Here is a 20,402-nt window from a genome sequence, read left to right on the forward strand (position 1 = left end):
TGGCAGCTTGGCCAAGCTCCTGCTAGAGTTGTCCTAACAATGTGTGAGGTGCCTTAGTGTTTGTTTGACTTTTGTGGTCTTGGTGTGCTTACCTTGTCTTTTGATATCCCTAGTCAGCTTGTGCTTGTGGATCTCTAGATCTGTATGTAAGCATGCACTGGGTTTCACTTGTGTTGTCCTTCTGTGTTTTGTTTAGAATTGTGATCCCTTTGTTAGATCACAGTATTGGCCAAAAGTTTTGAGACTGACACAAATTTTGGTTTTCACAAATTTTACTGCCTTTACATCCTTCTGTCAAATGTTTATATGGTATAGTGAAGTACAATTATAAGCATTACATAAATGTAACTGTTTATTGACAAATGCATCCAGTTTAAGCAAAGACTTAATATGTACAACTAGTTAAGAGAAGAGTTATCGAAGAAGATTAAAATGTGAAATTCAACATACCATTACAATATGCAACAAATTCCTCTTCTCTAAAACTATGCCAAATATGTTAAAAACAGTGAAACTGCTAAAATGCTCACACTGGTAAAAGCTTATGGAATATGATTTGTTTTTGACAAAGTATGGCACTGTAAGCTGCAGAGATTGACTTATCTGTTGTTTTGAAAGTTGTGCTTTGCTTAATTATGTTGTTTGCTTCTAAATTACAAATGCGTATCTATCTATCTATCTATCTATCTATCTATCTATCTATCTATCTATCTATCTATCTATCTATCTATCTATCTATCTATCTATCAAATATATATATATATATATATATATATATATATATATATATATATATATATATATATATCGTAGGCAGGTAAATTCAGCATCGTGCACAACTCTCTTATTCAGTTTGCTAGGCAGCAAATCCCTAATGTATTTTGTTTTATATATTTTTCTTTACTTGCCAATGTTTAGCATAAATTACTTCTGGACCATTTCTATGCTCATATTTTAAATCAAAAGCATGAATTAAAACTGGTTAATGCTGACTTTTATGACGAAGAGACACCGGACAACAAGGAGGATGCAAGGGCCTAATCTTTCTTAAGCAGGTAATTTATCAAGTGCAACACTTTATTCCTATGTTCCTAATTAGTATTTTTGTCTGTTAAAATGCATCAAATCATGTGTAATCTAAACATAATTAATACATTAATCAATAATGCATGCCAATATTTATCCATTACATTCACTTTTATTAGATCACAAGACATATCACAATGGTAATATTTTGTTTTTGCATTATTACCAGCAGTTAAAATGATTTGTAACCTACCGCTTTTTGCCATTGGAACTCTATCTTATGGGAGAAGCATTAGAGAAGCATGGAGCTATTTGTGTGTTATATCTGTGTTGTTAACAAAAAAACAAACAAACAAAAAAACCATTATTCTTAAGCAGTGTTACACTGTCTGGTTGTTTTTTGGATATATGCTCATTTTCAGTGTTTATAATTTTATTTATTGGGTCTACTGCTTTTTTCTCATGCTGTACATCTCTATTCACCTTCTATCTGAAATGCTGTTAGAGCTCCTGTGTCTTTAAGCCCCTTCCTAATGAGACCAGTCTGCTCTGAGTGGTTAGCTTGCTTGCTCTGTTCTAGCCATTCCGATGAGGAATATCAGGCAGCTAAGAAAAATGGTTTCTGTTGGAAAGCATTCCAGCCTCTGGCATGTATTTTAGGCTTTGTAACTTTGCAATTTGGTTACATGCACAAAAAGCTATATAATGCACTAAAGGAAAGAGAAAAAAACAGAAAAGCATAATAGGTTCATTTTAATACATTCTCATTAAACAAAATTCTGTTGGAGCTTAATGGTGGTTAGTGTCCAGCTTGGACTGACATAGCCTCCATATGTCACCTTACAAGAAGCACACCATAGAGTAGAGCAATCTTCAAGGTATAATGACTAGGCACTAGATTGGGGAATGTGGCAATACAGACCCCTTTAATCCTGAAAGATGGCTGAGTGGCAACAGTTGTAATGGCCCCAGCCTGGGCATTAATGGGAGCTCATTAACCAACACAGTATTAACATTTAGGAGCATTCCAAAGTCTAAAACAGACTTGCTTTAGCGGTGTCACAATGAAAGGACTTAATGGAACTTGAAGCCACTATATTTGCCATCAGGGCTGGGGTACTGATCCCTAATCCTCCATAAACAGCAACTAGGTATTACAGGAACAGCATCCATGGGTGTTTTTTCACCAAATCGCCACTTAATATACTGTGCATAAGCCTCATGGCGCAGCTGGTCCTCTTCATGCTGCTCTGCAAGTGGCGTCTCATAGAGCAGTGCAGTCTCCAAGGTTGAATGATTGAGCACTAGAACATGGAAGAGGGAGCAGGTGGAAATACAGCGCCCTTTACTCTGTCGACAACAGAGCTGCTCATGCAAGCTGGTTGAGTGGTGGCAAACGCCACAATGACACCAGTCAAGGTATCCAGACCTGGGCTTCTCCTGCAAAGGTGTACCAGCGCTCACATCATTGTGCTTTGCAGAGAGAATGCCGTCTGCCTTCAGTTCACTCCACTGGCCAATCTGTACAGGTGGGGTCATGGTCTGCCCACGTTTCTGGATGACAATCAAAAATCTCTTGCCAGTCAAAGTATTCTAATACAAATAATTGACAAAGATAAGACAACATAACCTATGTTGATTGGTGTATTTTAGTTTAGGTCTGTGCTGCTACTATCCAGTATAAACAAAACTAAACAGTCTGCTTGACATTATCATTTTCATTTATTTATAATTAATTCCACAGATATGGTTAACTAAATTGATAGGTAGCCAACTATCTCACAAGTATATATAGTTCCTTCTGCACTAGTCCAACAAATGGTTAACAGAATTCTGCAAGCAAATATTCCAGCTATTCATCCACTGCGCCACATTAATTTTACCTTGTTAGTGTTGTCAGTCAAATTCTGTTCTACTTATTAGGTACTAGCATACCAATACTTGAAGATAGCCATAAATGAATTTAGAATTGGTTTAGTTTCTACATTAGCTTTGTTCTGGAATGCTTAGTAATTTAATGGATCATAGCCACTGATCATAGCCACCGATTCTGTACTGCAGAGGGATCAAAGTGGTTGGTGTGATGTGCACAAACCTTGAACTGTTATCATTCATATTGGGACACAGCTCACCAACTCTTGGTGACAATCTATTCCTTTGTACTTATTTTAATACAAATGTATTCTCATATAATCTTTGGTCATCTTGCTGTATATTTTGTTAGTTATTGTGCTTAACAAACATTTAGTACTGGTTAAGAAATTTCATCAGCTTCTGCTATGTGTCTTTGAAGGTCTGACAAAGGTCTGAAATATGTACCTCACCTTCCACCGGTGCAGAAAAACTGGATTGGTTTCCTGTAGACTTTTCTTTTGCGACTTTTTCACCACCCTTAGCTGTTCCTCATCCACAAAAGATATGCAAAGAAGGCACTGCAATAAACATTGCATTGAAATAGTGAACAATTACATTAATCAGTTTTATGATTTAGGGATGTATAAACAACTATAAATTATACACACTGGAGAACCAGGTGTAAAAGTATGAGTAAGTGTGGCTGTTTATGCGTCACCTCCTGTTGATCATGTACTGACTCAAACTTTTCTGAGTAGTTCTGGTTGGCTTTTTTTGAGTAGCACTTTGTCCCAATAAGCCAGTCAATGAAGACATTGGTCTATGAGGTGCACAGTACCATTTTATTATTTTATAATCTGCTCAACTATATCATAAATATGAATTTAAATATTAATGACAATCACCAGGGCATAATATGAGAGTGTTGATCCAATGTAGATAATTAGCTGAATGATGCTGAATTTACCAGCCTAAAAAAAAGGAGTAAAAAAGATTTTGTAAAATAGAAAAAAATTTATGCTAACCAAAATTATCTATCACAATGTTGCTCTTATTCTCACCTTGCCAAACACCATAACATCAAATCTAATGCCATATACTTTAAACAAAGTCCTCTGTTCAACACCGTTCATGGTAAAGTATCTTGCAAACCTGAAACATAGTATGAAGTTTAAGAACAAATTTAAAAATATATATCTTAGATCAATATTAAAATTCTATACATTGGATGTTTATTCAGTATTTTTCATTACCTGAAGCTCAGGCCTGGATACAAGGTTTGGTTGCTCTCCTTTTCATCCAGACGGCGAAATGAGTATTTGGGCAGGCAGCTGTGGAAGAACCTGTTCAAGTCACAGTCCCAGTTGATCTGGATCCCAATTACACCACCCTATGAGAAGTAAATAATTACTAGCACTGAAAAAAATATATTGCTGAAAAATATAATAGTGCTGGAAAAAATAGTCTGCTTAAATATTCTAACCTCCACAGCCATATCAGAAAATTTCTCTTTGGCTTCATGCACAACATCTCCCAGACGGAATATAGGACAATATGGGTTGGTGAATTGATGGTAAATGCAACCTTTAAGGTCACTGTCCTTCATTTCAGGTAGTATGTTTCTTCTAGAAAAAAACAAAAACAAAAAACTTTGTTGTAGGTGAATTATATTCAATATTTTCTACCTAAGTTTTTGGCTTTCTCTATAAGTCAAGGTTAAGCATTTTAAAACACTTAGGTGCCCAAATGTTAGCAGCAGTGCAAAGTGCAAGATACATGAATAGTGTTGGTGAAAAAGTTTCTACCTTATGTAATTAAAGGCTGGGAATCTGATATTATTTTTGATTAACACAGTGAAGTTTTCTGCAGAGGCTAAAAGGGCAGGTCTGTATAAATGGAAATAACAGGTAAGCATTATTTTTGGAAGTCAGTAATATTCAGAACAAGTTAACATTGTCCCCCAACACAATATTTCATGTAAATCCACATGACTCAGTTTCTATATAAAGGTGCAGAAGTTCCTCTTAACGCTTCCTTAAAGCAACCCTTGTGCTACCAATGCAACAGGAGTAAAACCACTCATGCTTACACTTGTGGAAGTTAAAAACCTGCTGTGGACCTAAACTGCCTATTGTTTTTTTTGTGCATAGATAGGATTCTATGGATTATGAGCCTCTAAACTACAAACATATGATTTGTTTTTATTACTGCACCTGGGAGGTCTCTTTTGGCTCTCAACTGGGCACCAAGCTGATATTTCACATGTCTTTCTCAGAATGTCGTACTTCACACACGACCCTGTCTGAACCCCTGATACACACACAAATCAAGGTAAGAATAATTTAAGATATAAATAAACTGAGCAAATACTGTAACAGACATGATAGTACCGTGGCTATGTTGGTCTGAGAACCCTTTCTCACAGTCCATATGAGCTTTGCATAGACCCCAAGGTGGAATCTGTAGTCATAAAGAAACGATCCCATTTAAAATTATTATAAAAATGACCAATATTAAGAATAAATCAAGTCCCAAAATATATACATACCTCTGGGCATTTATCTTGTTTTTGGTTCTTTGTGACAATAACATTTGTTGCCACAAAAAATGAATTTCTTTCCTGAAAAACAAACACAGTCCTCCAAAACACATAATTAACATCTAAATATACTTAATGTACGCCATACAGCATCAGTGTTACCGGAGAGTGTCCGCTGTAGTCTACAACATCCCACACAACTTCACCAATGTAAGGGATATTTGTATGTGCCACTCCTTTGACTTTTGTTGTTACAGAACTTGTGATCAAGTCATACTCTTGATATTCTTTATTCCACAGCATCATGAAACTGTTAAAAAGAAGTCTGAAATTATTTTGCTTCATGTGAAAAATACATCATCTACTCATAAGAATCCCCGATGCCTGAAACAGCACTGCCAACAACATAATACAATGTTGGCTTCCTGATTTATTAATGATATTATGCATCAACAACATAATCTTGTTGTGGTATTGTTTTTGTTATTACGGTTAATACAAGAGAACCCCACTCACCATATAAACATCAGGATAACTCCATTTAATGTCCATTTCAACGTCCCGAGTTTTACGCTCCGGATTCTGACAAGTTTATATGTCTCATATTCACAGAGATTGAACAGTCTGCAACCCATTGTTAATAACTGACCACAAAGTCACTACAACTGCTGCTCGGGCTACCCACTCTTCCTGTAGAAATAAAGTCACATGGCCATACTGTGTCTTAAGGCTTGTAAGAGATGAACTGGGCCAGCTCCCTGAAATGAGTAAAGCATTGTGATTCTAACATAGGCGGTGTACCCGACGGACTAGACGACAGCGGGTGAACAGTGAAGCCATTATGTGTCTGACGCCTTTTAGTGGATGGCTGCAATTCAAATTTTAACCTCGCCCATTCCATATAAGTGAACTGCTCAGATGACAAACTTTAATTTCAAATGATAAATTACTTTTATAAATTACTTCTATAAAACCTTATTCTATACTTCTATATAAGTTAAACATAAAAACATTTTAATGTGAGGGGTGATTGTAGAACTGACAGATAACAACTGCCCCCTCCCCCCCCCTCCCCATTATCAAACATGTATGTTGCGAATGCATTCATATTTATTAAATAAAACATTCCTTTTGATATACTTGGTTATCGTTTTACTATTTGCAGTCATGAAATATTCATTTTTGTATTCTGACAGTCTTTTCTTTCATTTTTCTCTTTTCATGGATTGTGCTATGTTCTTTTGCTTCTGAAATATTCCCTTTGCTTCTGCAGTCAATCTTTTGCCTCTGAGATCTGACAATTTTTACAGATGTGTCAAGAAGGCGTTCACCTTAAAACTCTGTTGATCAACTGATTTAGGCGAAGCCAGGAGCTCTGACAATTAGACACAGCCACTCAGTGAATATGGTGGAACAACCAGGTTTAAGTGTTCCATTTTAAATCACTAACATTCTCTAACCTTAGCTGTGTTTAAGAGATAGGCACATAGCTAGCTAGCTAACTTAATTAGTTTCAGTTATCATTAATGTCGTTTCCTGTTATTTGTTAATGCATTTTGACAGAATTGTACATAACACTGACTTGAAAGGTCAGATTTATAATGTAGTCAGATTCATAATATAGTTTATTATACCTTGTAAGCTAAATTGAGTCAGCCTTTGTTAGCTAGTTAGAAGAAATTGGTGTTCAGCTGTCCATTGGTGCAACCCTCCAAGAATATGCGTCCCCCCAGACCATCACTGACCCACCGCCAAACTCGTCATGATGTATGATGTTGCAGGCAGCATAACCTTCACCATGGTGTCTTCAAACTCTTTTACATCTGTCGCACGTGCTCAGTGTGAACCTGCACTCATCTGTGAAAAGAATGGGGCACCAATAGTGGACCTGCCAATTCTGATGTTCTCTGGTGAATGAGCTGTGAGTACAGGATCCCACCAGATGTCAGTCCCTCATGGAGTCTCTTTCTGACAATTTGGTCTAAAACATGCATGCCAGTAGCCTGCTGGAGATAATTTTGTAGGGCTATTGCAGTTCTGTTCCCATTCCTCCTCGCACATAGGAGTAGACACCGGTCCTCATGCTGGGTTGATGCCCTTCTACAGCCCTGTCCAGATCTCCTTGTGTGATGGCCTGTGTCCTTGTATCTCCTCCATGCTCCTGAGACTGTGATGGGCGTGCTGGGAGACACAGCAAGCCTTCTTGCGATGGTATATTTAGATGTGCCATCCTGGAGGAATTGGACTAGCTGTGCACCCTGAATGGGCTGCAGGTACCACCTCATGCTACCAGTAGTGACACTAGCAAAGGACACTAGCAAGGACACTAGAAAAACACAAAACTACAGTACTGTAGAGAACAATCCATCAGGAAGGATAAGGAGAGAGTAATTGTCTGTGGCCACCATCTGTAAAACCATTCCCTTTTTGGTGGTTGTCTTGCTGTTGCCACTCCAGTGCACCTGTTGTCACTTTCATTTGCACCAAAGCTGCTGAAATTGATTTGCAATCACTTATGCTTCCTATCTGGACAGATTGATATCCCTGATGTTTAATTGACTTGGTGTTATGCTGTGATTCCCTTAATTCTTTGAGCAGTATATACATTATATGTGTATTCTTTTTATTAAGTGCTAATCATTTAAGTTACCCAAAGAAGAATGCCCACACATCAGGGTATCTTTATAAATAAACCAATGCATAATGTCATAACTTTCTTTTAAGTATTGTATCTACACTGTAAGTCAGAGCTATAGTTTTTAGATGTGAAGCATGGACCTGGATTGTAAACTCATGTTTAGAGTAAAAATACAATTCATCAAGGGGGCACTCTTACCACCAAAATGGCTTTAGGTAAGAATTTTAGTATTGCCATGTTTCTTTGTTTGTGATCCAAATTGTTGATCCAACTTTTATAATCTGTTGCCCTGTAAGTAGTCCAGACTGCAGCTCCAGATACAGGACAGTTCCTTTTAAAGGTAGCCTCGTGAAAAAAGGTCATTTTATTTTCTCCTTTCAGTTTACTTCTTAGTGTGCTGATTTGTAATGGTGTCCTACTTTTATTTTGCAGTGAAGAGGACTTTATTGTCTTGTCAAGTTGATACTGCCAAGTATTTCCCCCTCAGTGTTACAAGAGCAAACATGCTTCAGTGTTGTCTGATGCTTTATCAGCCAAAAAAAAAAAAAAAAAAAAAAAAAAGCAACTCCAGAGTTTGTTGAAAATCACCTTTGTTGGTGAAGTTGACACTGATACTGGGGCACTCGGAAGGAAGTTCCTTCTGGCAAGAAAAAGTAACACATTCATAAAATCAGAAGACTAAAGAGCTACTAGTGGAATTGAACAACTTTACTGAACCAAACCTGTATTCTTGTAATGTGGAGTGATTATGAGGTGGACACATTCGCTGAGAAGAGATTTATATGAGAGAAATCCAGAATCAGAGTCATAATCACAATCCAGGACCAACACTGAGAGTCCGGGAAAACATTGTAAATACATTGTAACACGGCAACAGAAAAGGGAAGCAGGCTATAACAAATAACACGACTTACACAAGCAGGGATATTGTCAGCCAGAGGAGGATGCCCTCCCCCCTTTGAGTCTTGGTTCCTCTCAAGATTTCTTCCTCATGCTCCAGGGAGTTTTTCCTTGCCACTGTCGCTCTTGGCTTGCTCATTGGGGGCTTGGACTTGGACATTTGTAAAGCTGCTTTGTGACAACATCTGTTTTAAAAAGTGGTATATAAATAAATTTAGATTATTATTATTTTTGGCTATGCACAAATAACTCGGACATATGAACACAACAAATACAGGTAGCAAACCACTACAGGGCTTTGAACAAACAGAGGCTTGGATTTACAATGACCGGTGACAAGACAGGACAAACTTCACTGACCCCCAGCACAGCATTGCATAGAAATGCTTTTATGCTTATTTGCATTTATTTTTAATGTTTGATTTATTTTGAACAAAGAGCAAATGTTGTTGAACAAATCAACATATTTTCAGGTGTTACCTCTATAAATATATTTGAAGGCTTTGAACATTTTGCTTATAATAAACCTATAATAAAACAGTCTGGCGCTGGTGGTTTTTCATTTAAATACTCAAATACTGCAATATACCTTGCAGTACTGAAAGGGGAAGTATCCATGCTCTGTATGTGTCACATAGTTCTAAATCTGCAGCATTCCAATATGCCATAGCTGATCTGCAATCAGATTGTTTTCTCTTCGAAAGAGATGGCAGTTCCAGCATTCCAAAAATTGTTGAAGGTCAAACATTAGGTGTCAGATGAGCACATAGTGAATCAAGAGAGAAGAATTGGAGCTCATTAGACAAATCTAACAATCCACCTTCATCCAAGCTGTTGTAGGCCTGACATGTTACTCCTGACCATACGTCCCTTCCATAAGCGCTCGATTCTGCACAAAAGGAAAACATTAAACTTTAAAAGTTAACCAGCTGGTTTTGAAGGACCATTCAAAATTCATACCAATTATAAAAGGTGAGGGGGTGTAACGTTGAGGCGGGCAGCACAAGTGTGTATTCGAACGTTACTTATATCAATTAATGCATGTTTTGCATGTTTATCAAGTATCTCATCTAAGATCTCAAAATAACGGTGTCTAAGTGAAAGATTGTGCTTAGTCATACACTGTTTGAAAGTTTTCTAGACACCATGTACTGCAACTAGATTGTTCACTGGCAGTAATGTGTTCAGAAGAATTGTAAAATGCTCCTGACACAGATAACCTGGTGGTGGTCTTTTGACTTGTCAGTGTGGGCTTTGCCACTTTGTAGTTCACTTTGCCTTTTTGACTTTGTTTATAATGTACTGTGCTTTTATCATTTTGTATGTATAAACACCTTGTCAGTATCATTAGTTTGTCTGCACTGTTTTTGTGTATGTGTGTACGTGTGCATACACTTCCTTATGGATGAAATACCAAGTTCTTGCTAGCTTAGCAACATTTTTTTTACTCAGCAGGCTCACATTCACAAGTTTATACCATATAAATATATAATCATTGCTATTAACACAATAGTTGTAATTTGTTTATTTAAAAGCAGATATAATTCAACCTTACAAAAATGGACTATTCACAAACAAGGCAAATTAAGACATTAGGATACATCAGACTATCATGCTACTAAACATCCTTTACAGTAGATAAATAGAGTACATTTGAACAGGTCCTAACATTTTGCAGTAGACCTGACTGGAGTAGATATTGTGCAATTAAATGTATTTGAATCAATCAACATGGGAGAACTTTAGTCTGGAAAATGGAATGTACAGTGTTGTAGAGTTGAAACTGCTCAGTCTGCCTCTTGATCATATTGTCATAGGTGTAAAAAAATGGCAAATTTCTTTTACCATGCTGGAGCAGTGTTTGCAAGTCTTCTCATGCGCCTAAAATTAAAGTCAGAAAAGATGTAAAAATGGTTTAATAAACAAAAATATTTTGAACTTTAAGTCTTGGTTACCATCCAGTGCAACTTTAGAAAATATTAAACTTGTATTTTACTACCTTGTGTTCCTGTCCTGGTCACGGATCTTCTTCTCCATTTCAGCATCTGTCAATGTTTCCAGAAGGGGACACCACTGGTCAGCATCCCCAGTGTTCCTAATTGCAATCTCCACTGTTGGCAGAGGATTCTCACTACAGAAACAGGAAACAAGACCTGACGACCACCACTGCTACTTAAATATATGGAATTTTGAGGTAAAAAATATTCAAGTAATCTTGAAGAAATAAAAACAATTATATCACATAAAACACATAAAATAACAACATATTTAAAAATGCCCAGTAAGTTGAGGCATTTTTGCTCAAATGAGTTATCAAATAACTTATCAAGCTGATACTGCTGCTGACACTATTGGGAGAGGCTGAAAAGACATCTAACTTTGGAGTTTACACAAATGTTAAGCCATCTGGGTCTACTGTATTTCAGTCCATTTGTACAGTAAAAGGTTTGTTTTTTTTTAAACATGTTACACAGCCTAGCTCTTAATTAGAATTAAAATTTAATTTTGAATATTTGTGGGTACCTAAAAGCATAAGTCCTCTGATGCCAGCTGAGTTGGCCACGGATGCTGTAGGCTATGGTGGTGACGAACTCTCCCCCAAGGCCTAGCTCAGAGCATAGCTTAAGGGCAAACTTTTCAGGGGAGTTCTCCTTCTCAGACATATCCCACTCAAACTGGTCTACCAACGAGATATTTCCCACATGTATATTAAGCTGTATAAAAAAATAAATAAATAAACAAATCACAAATGCCTCTGATGACACTTTGCAGTTTATATATATATATATATATATATATATATATATATATATATATATATATATATATATATATATATATATATATATATATATATATAAAATGCATGTGTATATGATTTTTTTCCTACCTTTGCCAGTGAACATTATTTAAGGCACTAATGCTAAATATGTTTATGTAAACAAAAGTTTCATGTTTGGGAAAACCTTTTACAATGTACACAAAAGATGATAGAAATTCAAATTAGTTATCAAATTACTATAAATCAGCCACTCAACAGCAAGAACTGTAGTTGAGAGTAGAAAACAAATTACAGCAGTAACTAAAGACCTATAGGTAATTAGAGTATGAGTGTTGCTGTTGCACCTTGATGATGACTCTCTGGTCCATTTGCTCATCCAGTATGCTGTCTGTGGGGTAGGACTCAATCTGTTGTCTTATGGCTGATGCAATGGCTGGGACAAATGTTAGGGGGTTTAAATCCAAGTCATCGCAAAGTATCTCCGCAAACATTTCTGGTGTCATCAGTTTCTCTAGAAAAAAAAAACTGCAAATTAGTCTCTCAAAGCTAAAAGTACAAGTCTACATGAACAACATAAGGTGAACAATATATTGATGGCTGGTGTATTTGCCAGTGTATTATTATCTTTGCCTGTCCAACACAGAATTCATTACTATTCATTATAATAGTCACTGAAAAACTCTATAAATCCGAGGGGCTTATAAAAGTAAAGTTTTCATCTTTGTTGAAATAAAGAAACATACTAGGTACAGATTTCACATTTGCTCAACTTTTCATGGTCTAAAATGGTGTACATTTAATTTTGTCTTAGAACAGAACAAAATAGCATAGGATAGTGTTAGGATAGAAGCTACTATACTCTCATCTCTTCCTTATTACAAAAAAAACACAGACAAGTTAGGTTTTAGCACATTGCTAGACTGTAGCATATATTGTTAATTTTTACAGTATTAAACCTGCTGTAATAGATGTGAGTTATTGCTAGCTTCTATCTGACTTGCCCACTAAACAAGTCAGTTGCACATCTTCTCTTTAAAAGCATGCATGCTTAGCCTATCCTTCTATGTGCTGCATACACATGCAAAACAACTGCCAAGCAGGAAGGCTCGGCTTCTCATGGAAGAGTTTTTTGTCATTGGTTAATGCAGCTTTTAGTATTGTGTAAGGAATTCTGTGCAACTGGTTACAGAACCAGTCAATCTTTGAGATATTTACATCTCATCAGAGCAGTTATTTCATTGATATCCATCAGAATGTTTATCAGGTTAGCAAAAATGTTCTTTAAAAAGACACTTAATGCAGCTTTAAGAAAGAAAGAAAGAAAGAAAGAAAGAAAGAAAGAAAGAAAGTAGCACTCTAGTGGACTTTTCTAGTGTTTTTTTTTCTGAACCCATGACCACTTGTCTGCGAGTTCAGTATGTCTGGTAGAGTGTGAAAGCTGTTTTCAAGCCACAGAACCAATCTCTGATCCTCCTGAAATCAGTGGAATGGAGTTCATTCAAACGAACTCTGGTGCTGTGTATGGAAGCTACCTGCTCCTGAGGCCACATGTAGGGTTGTATGATTGGTTCATTTTGTAATGTGACAGCTGTGACTTATCACATCGAATGGTTTTGTGTGAGATGCATTATATATACACTATTTTACAGATGTTATGCATGGAGATGACAAACAAATAAAATAAATAAACCAAAATAAAACTATAAAAAAACTAAAAAACTTTAACAAGACTAAAAACATTTAATTTATTTGTTTTTCCTTCCATTTGCTTAGTCAGTCTCTCACGAGATATTTACTGCCTTGGTAATCACCTTGGTCCCCAAGTTTTGAATCGTTAACAGGTAGAAAATGCTACAGGTAAACTCTACAGCAGTGTATAAACCGTGGTCACACTAGCCCAGCTGTTATCATGTGACCTGCTAACACTAACAGGGCTGTTACCACATGTGCTGTGCTGCTGCAAAGTGCTGCTGTGCCATTTTCAGGCTGGATTTGTGATGGTAATAGATCGGTTTTCTTAAACATTTCTTCAACAATACCCAATCCTTTTTTGCTGATATCGGCCCGATTCCACACAGGACATCAAATTGGTGCCCTCTCTAGAATAAACCATTATTTATGTTCAAAATTTAAATGTTTTTGATATAAAATTCAAACTAAAATGTCTGCATGTTCAAAATGTTTCAACGTTTGCTTCTGAGACCACTAAAAGCTTAAAGTTTTGCAATTTGGAAGGTTGGCCGATTCCCCCCCCCCAAATGCAAGATATCAAGCTATCAAATACCCTTTTTAAAAAACAGACTATTCATGAAAAAGCCAATGGAGACATGGCACAATCATATTGAACGCAATACATGTTACTCATTCGACTTCTGAGTACACAGAATTTGCCCCCAAAAAGATGTGCAGCATATAGGTACATCTATAGATTAGATGTACTTCATAAATTGGCAAATCAGTATATATTCTCTCAATCATAGACCCATACATACTATATACACATATATAAATTTCTTGAAAGAGGAAATAGAAAGAATGCAGAAGGTTAACACCAAGGTAATCCCAGTGGTGATAGGAGCACAGCTGTGAGCCCCAAATTGGAGGACTGGCTCTCCAACAGATCTGAGGGAATGCCAATATCAATCAAAATGAAGTTTATACATATAACAAGTCCATCATTAAACACATACCATTCATATTCCAAGTGAAGGCATCTCTCAGCTTCTGCCCATCAATCTCCATGTCTAACCGGATAGGCACCAGAACCTCAGATTGGCAGGCATTCTCATGAATCACAGCAGGATCATGATCGTCAAAGCTGCAAGAGATCAAGGAAAACCTCAGTTTTTTCAGGACTCCCAAAAAGATTCAGCCTGGTATTCTGGCCAAGCAAACACTTATAATACTGTATATTCATTTTAACTGCAATTTGCACTATAAATTCAATATAGTTGTGATAGTTGATAGTAAGGAATAATTCTTGGCTATGCTGCATTTAGAGCCTTATTTGTAAAGCTGTTTTATTGTCTGTATTTCATTGGTACTCAGGACTAAATACCAAAGTGGAAAAGTCCTCTTCTTGTCACGGCCTAGGCGGTTGCGGTTTATTGTTGTGGAACAGGGTACAGCATCCAAGTGATGGGAACTGTTTGGTAGAGTGGGCACCCACTGACTATTCCTCTTAGCCTTCTGCTCCCTGTGAACACAGCCATGTAATAGAACGATCAAGTTCAAGACTTTTACTGTAGTCATTTAGCAGCAGAGGTTCATATAGGGTTTATTTATTGGGCAATGTGCACACTGTTAAGCTTTTGCTGTCTTAGCAGGCAAAAGGTTTTTTCTGACTTAGATTAATAGCAAATATGCACATTTTATCCTGAACAATAAAATGTTTGCATGGATAACATCTCAGCTAATACTGAGAAGATTCATATGTACCATGACACTGCTTATTTATAACAATCTCTAAACAAGTACACAGGCACATTTAATATTTTATTTTATCCAAATGGGGTAGATTTGTCATATAATTCAATGAGACAAGTTTTACCAAACATATTTCTGCACCTCACTGATGTAAAAGTGTTCAGAAAGTATTCATGTAAACATCATGATATGAATTATACCATTATTCTATCTACATTTAATAGAATAAGTAACAGTGCATGTCACTGACATAACAGGGAATTCATTTTTGGAACTTGTGTTCAGTTGAAAACAACATAAGGTGGAATTTCACAATACCAATATCCATACAGCCTGCCACAATCAAATTTATAAAAACCCTTTTCTTTCAAATCTATGTAAAGGCTTTGCTTAAACGTTAACAGCAATCAGATTACCTGGACTAAACTCAGCATCCTCTTTATTGGAGACATTTATTAGAAACATTTTTTTTCTGTACAGTCCAGAATAAATTACATAGCAGATGGCAGACAAGGGAAAATTCAAAATCCACACAAGGTCAGTGGAGATACAGTCAAATTGCTAGGTATACGCAGCAACATTTATTAGTTGTCTACTGGTGACTGGATTACTTGAGATTTAGGTTAATTCCATGTGTAAACAGGACAGAGAATTTTCTTCTCCATGACATATTGATTGGTGTGTAGTCTTCACCATGACAAAAGTGCATAGGGCAAGAAAGGGGGCATAAGGCCAAGCCAGGACACTCCTACCCCATAGGTGGGGAGGATGACGTACCTAATATAGGTTGGAGGCTCAGTGTTGATAGAGACTGCCTTGTACTTCTCATCATGACCTTCAAGGATCTCCTCAACTTCTGAAGCCTTCAGCAGCGTCACACTGGTGGCTAAAGTTGTGTAACCGTGATCTAACACAAAAAAAACACTGACGATTCTACTGAACAAAATGTAGCTAATGAACTATGCAAAAAAGGAACTTTGTCTTAAGTATGTCATTACACTACAACTAAACTCAATACCCACCATGAGACGATGCTACTATTTTCTTGCGCTCCTCCACTGATGCTAGTCTTCTTGACAGAGATGGGTACCTTTTGTATAAGGAGCCTCTGAACATGCGCAAGTAGTTTCCTACCTGGAAGGAAACAATGTAATGTGATTTTTAACAGAACTTATTTATCAGCAGCAAAAATGATTAACGACTCACTCACACATACACATGTACAGAAAGCAGAAAAGTTAGCGTTATAACGAACATCGCCTGTAATATTAACACAAAAACCGTTAGCTACGATGGCTAGTTATCTTACAATCTTAGGTATGGCAGCTAGCTATGTACTTGGAAGAGGGATGAATGGATTATGTAAACCTAGCCAGCTAGATATTATGAAATCAGCGGGGACCTTAAATTAGCAAACTATCTCAAACATTATTTACGAGTAACAATGCACATCTAGCTACCAAATCCAACTTGGCTATATATCTTAGCTAGACTCTTAAATTAGCAATGAAGCCACATAGTCTTAGCAAAGACTGCTAATGCGGTTTGAAATACAATAAGCATGACGTGAAAATAAAGACTAAAAAATCTAAACAACAAGAAGCACTTTGTCCTTGGAATGAAAACAGACCTCTGATCCAATCATATAAAAATCTCCACCCTCCTCAAGCTGAAATTTAATTGGTTTTTGCCCGAATGTTTTGCTCAGCGCCATGTTAGAGTTTAGCTACAAGACTGAACATGCGCAGACGTTATTGTACTCGTTCTACGTGTGATATAGGGTGAAAAGTGATGCCACTATGTGTCTGGTGCCATCTAAGGGCTGGCTGTAGTTTAACCTCGTCTATTCCCATGTATGGGAACGGCTCAGACGGTAATTACAGGCATTAAAAGGGAATAGTCTGTGTTCTGTATAATGCTGCATTTTCTCAAGTTTCATCCAAACACACCAACCAATTATCACAATTCGAGGCTTTTGCTTTGTTTACAATGTTATTTAGTTTTTTTTTTCAGTTTCAATTTCTGCTGTATTCTATGTTTTTAATTACTTTCCTACAAAACAGCTCAACAAACTCATACAGGTTTAAAGCCTTTGCACTCCTTGAATCAATATGCACACCCAAATGGCACGGTCTCCCGCCAGACATGGTAGACGCCAGCTGCAGTGCAGAAAAACTGCTCACAAGAAGCAATACTAACTGTGATTGAAACAGCTACTTTGCAATTTCATATTCAATTTCTGTTACATCAACTGTATTCTACAGTCCTTATGCTTTCAAAGACATCAACAAATTCACCGAGGTTCAATTACAATATATTCACTCAAATGTATTCAAGTTAACATGTATTGTATAGATATTCTGGAAAGGAATACATCATTATAAATTGATATTTACATAGGTATTTTTATGCAGAAATATAAATTAAATGTTAATTTATTCACTTGGAAACGTGCAAAATAGCATTTGTATGCCCCACCCCTACCCAGCCAGGAACACACGCCAGCACCCACAAATCCATGTCACTCATGCTAAGCCATTCCTGGGCTCTCAATCTCCCACTTAAAAGTTATCTTGTTCACCTGTTGCCACATATCGCTTCTCCTGCTTAACCCCACAGGTGCCAAACCGCAGCACTTTGAATTGTAGCTTGCTATACACCTACAGCCCAGTGTTTGCATTTGTTTGGGTAGTGGTAGCTCAGTGGTAAAGGTACTTGGCTTGTTGTTGGAAGGTTGCTGGTTGAACCAGCACTGTTAGACCTGGAGCAAGCTCCTTAACCCTCAAGTTGTGTTTAGTTATAACTGTAAGTTGTTTTGGATAAAAGCAGAGGGAAGTGTGTTGAAGGAGTTCTTCCTGGGACACTGAAAACTGCAAGTTACAAAAACTCCCAAATTGGGGCAGAAGGCTTTATGTAGTTTGTCATAGAAACAACAAATCTTGAAACATAAGTCCACTGCTTAAATTCAGCTCAAAAGCCTCCCCATTAAAGATATTAATTTAGAAGCAGGTTTTCTTATTCCCTAGCACCAAGACATGAGGTTTCTGGCTCATCTCACTGTCCAGGTGCACCATGGCATCTCCAACCTAAAAATACATAAAAAGATGAATTAGCAAGTTGGTTACTCTGATCTAATTCTGTGTGAGTAACCAAAACGTAAATGCCAGTTTAGTCAAAACAAAATGGAGGAAGATTAGTTTGGTGTACAATTTATACTATTTTATGAAAATGTAATTGAAGTTAATGTAGTAATTGTTTAAACTTACAGGCTGATTGTCAAAGAAACTGCACTTAATTTCTGCATATGCACCATTTCTTTATGTAAAGGTATAGTGAAGATGACAGGATGGCAAAGAGGATCTTTAATGCAATTTCTCCTTGTCATGTTGTAATGTGAGTTATCTTCCACATGTATCTTTTTCATTGGAGATGGCAATGCAATGTACTGAAACTGTATTGAGCTGAGGACGTTTAACATCCCTATGAGTTGACTGAAGAAGCACTGAATCTGGAAGTTGCTGCTGAACATACTGTATGAAAGACTGACTGTACATACTCATTAGTGTGCTGAAATGGGTCTTGAGTCAATTATCAGAGCTAAGCTGTCAATACGCTCCTCTTCAGCTTCTTCTGCTGCCTCATGCACTCTGCCTCTGCCTCAGAGTATGCAGGGCCCTATGTTGTGAAGCTCTAATAGTGCTCTAATGGCATAGATTATTCAACATCTTACCCTGTGTATATATACATTTATGGTACTGTGGCAACCCTGGACTACCTAGGAAACGCACAGATACATACAAGGTTCAAGTTCAAGTTTGGTTTATTTGTCACGTACATAGTCATACATAGTATAACTCACAGTGAAATGGTTTGAGAGTGCTCTGTCCAAACTGTTCAAAAAAACAGGGGTGCATAAGGATATATATATATATATATATATATATATATATATATATATATATATATATATATATATATATATATATATATAAACAATGTATGTACAATATATGTATTATATGTATATATACACAATGTACAATGTATATATGGATATATGTGTATGTACACAATGTACAATTCCAGTTTACAAATTTACAGATTTACAGTCACATGGTGGTGGTCACCACACTTTATCAGTTGCCCTGATTCAGGGCCTGAATGGCTTGTGGGAAGAAGCTCCTCTTCAGTCTCTCTGTATTGGTTTTCAGGGAGCGAAAGCGCTTCCCTGACCTCAACAGAGAGAAGAGCTTATTGTTGGGATGGGTGAGGTCCTTCACAATCCTCCTGGCCTTTTCTGACACCGCTTGTAATAGATGGTCTGCAGGTCAGGAAGTTCCGTATGAGTGATGCACCCTGCTGAACGCACCACCCTCTGGAGTGCTTGTCTGTTCTGCTTGGTGCTGTTCCCAATCCAGACTGTGATGTTCCCCATAAGCATGCTCTTGATAGTACAGGTTTAGAAGTTCCGCAGTACCTTGGAGGGCAGTCTGAAGTCTCATAGGCGTCTCAGGTGGGAAAGACACTGACGAGCCTTCTTTGCCAGGGAGTTGGTGTGGCGTGACCAGGACAGGTCCTGCGAGATGTGAACTCCAAGGTACCTGAAACTGTCTACTCTCTCCACCGTGGTTCTATTGATCCTCACAGGTTGGTAGTGCTGCTCCTGCTTCTTGCTGCAGTCCACAATCAGCTCCTTTGTCTTGCTGACATTTAGGAGAAGATTATTTCCCTGGCACCAGTTTTCCAGGTGTTTAATCTCCACCAGGTAGGCCCTCTCATCGTTGTCCGAGATCAGGCCCATGACGACGGTATCATCAGCAAACTTGACAATGATGGTGGCTGCGCAGTTGTAGGTGTACAGTGAGTAGAGCAGGGGGCTTAGGAAACAACCCTACGGAGCTCCAGTGCTGAGGGTGAGGGTGGGTGAGACACAGTTGCCCACCTGTACTGATTGTGATCTGTCTGTTAGGAAGTTGGAGATCCAGTTGCACAGGGATGTATGCAGTCCTAGATCCTCCAACTTAGTAGTGAGTAGGGAGGGGATGATAGTGTTAAATGCTGAACTGTAGTCGACAAACAGCATTTTAACATAATTACCCCTCCCTTTGTCCAGGTGGGTCAGTGTGGTGTGGAGCAGATGTGCAATTGCGTAGAACTAACTAAGAACTAACACAAAATATACAGTGCAAATCCTACCATAGAAATGTAAGTTCTCATTTTTATGCTTTTTTTGCTAT

General features: G+C 37.4%; 2 protein-coding genes across 4 annotated transcripts; both read right to left on the bottom strand.

Annotated features, from left to right (window-relative positions):
- Window positions 1-833: 833 nt before the first annotated feature.
- p2rx7 (purinergic receptor P2X, ligand-gated ion channel, 7) lies at window positions 834-6,216 on the bottom strand. Its single transcript, XM_027029157.3, has 13 exons — window positions 5,936-6,216; window positions 5,582-5,729; window positions 5,429-5,500; window positions 5,271-5,340; window positions 5,094-5,190; window positions 4,686-4,766; window positions 4,364-4,505; window positions 4,134-4,270; window positions 3,942-4,032; window positions 3,786-3,851; window positions 3,599-3,700; window positions 3,351-3,458; window positions 834-2,619 (listed from the first exon to the last, which is right to left on the bottom strand). The coding sequence occupies exons 1-13, from the start codon at window positions 6,052-6,054 to the stop codon at window positions 2,101-2,103; spliced, it is 1,752 nt and encodes a 583-aa protein (XP_026884958.3). The 5' UTR covers window positions 6,055-6,216; the 3' UTR covers window positions 834-2,100.
- Window positions 6,217-10,467: 4,251 nt separating this feature from the next.
- smarcb1a (SWI/SNF related BAF chromatin remodeling complex subunit B1a) lies at window positions 10,468-16,929 on the bottom strand. Of its 3 annotated transcripts, none has more exons than XM_027029152.3 (9): window positions 16,796-16,929; window positions 16,188-16,299; window positions 15,943-16,051; window positions 14,798-14,935; window positions 14,430-14,557; window positions 12,084-12,250; window positions 11,481-11,671; window positions 10,957-11,088; window positions 10,468-10,838 (listed from the first exon to the last, which is right to left on the bottom strand). In XM_027029152.3, the coding sequence occupies exons 1-9, from the start codon at window positions 16,877-16,879 to the stop codon at window positions 10,799-10,801; spliced, it is 1,101 nt and encodes a 366-aa protein (XP_026884953.1). In that variant the 5' UTR covers window positions 16,880-16,929; the 3' UTR covers window positions 10,468-10,798. The 3 variants fall into 3 exon arrangements, with proteins under 3 accessions (XP_026884953.1, XP_026884952.1, XP_026884954.1); XM_027029151.3 differs by having other exon boundaries at window positions 15,943-16,072; window positions 16,796-16,928; XM_027029153.2 differs by lacking the exon at window positions 10,468-10,838 and having other exon boundaries at window positions 10,962-11,110; window positions 15,943-16,072.
- Window positions 16,930-20,402: the final 3,473 nt, after the last annotated feature.

The sequence above is a fragment of the Electrophorus electricus genome, chromosome 25 (genome assembly GCF_041902795.1).
Source record: "Electrophorus electricus isolate QZ-2024a chromosome 25, ASM4190279v1, whole genome shotgun sequence".
Lineage (NCBI taxonomy): Eukaryota > Metazoa > Chordata > Actinopteri > Gymnotiformes > Gymnotidae > Electrophorus > Electrophorus electricus.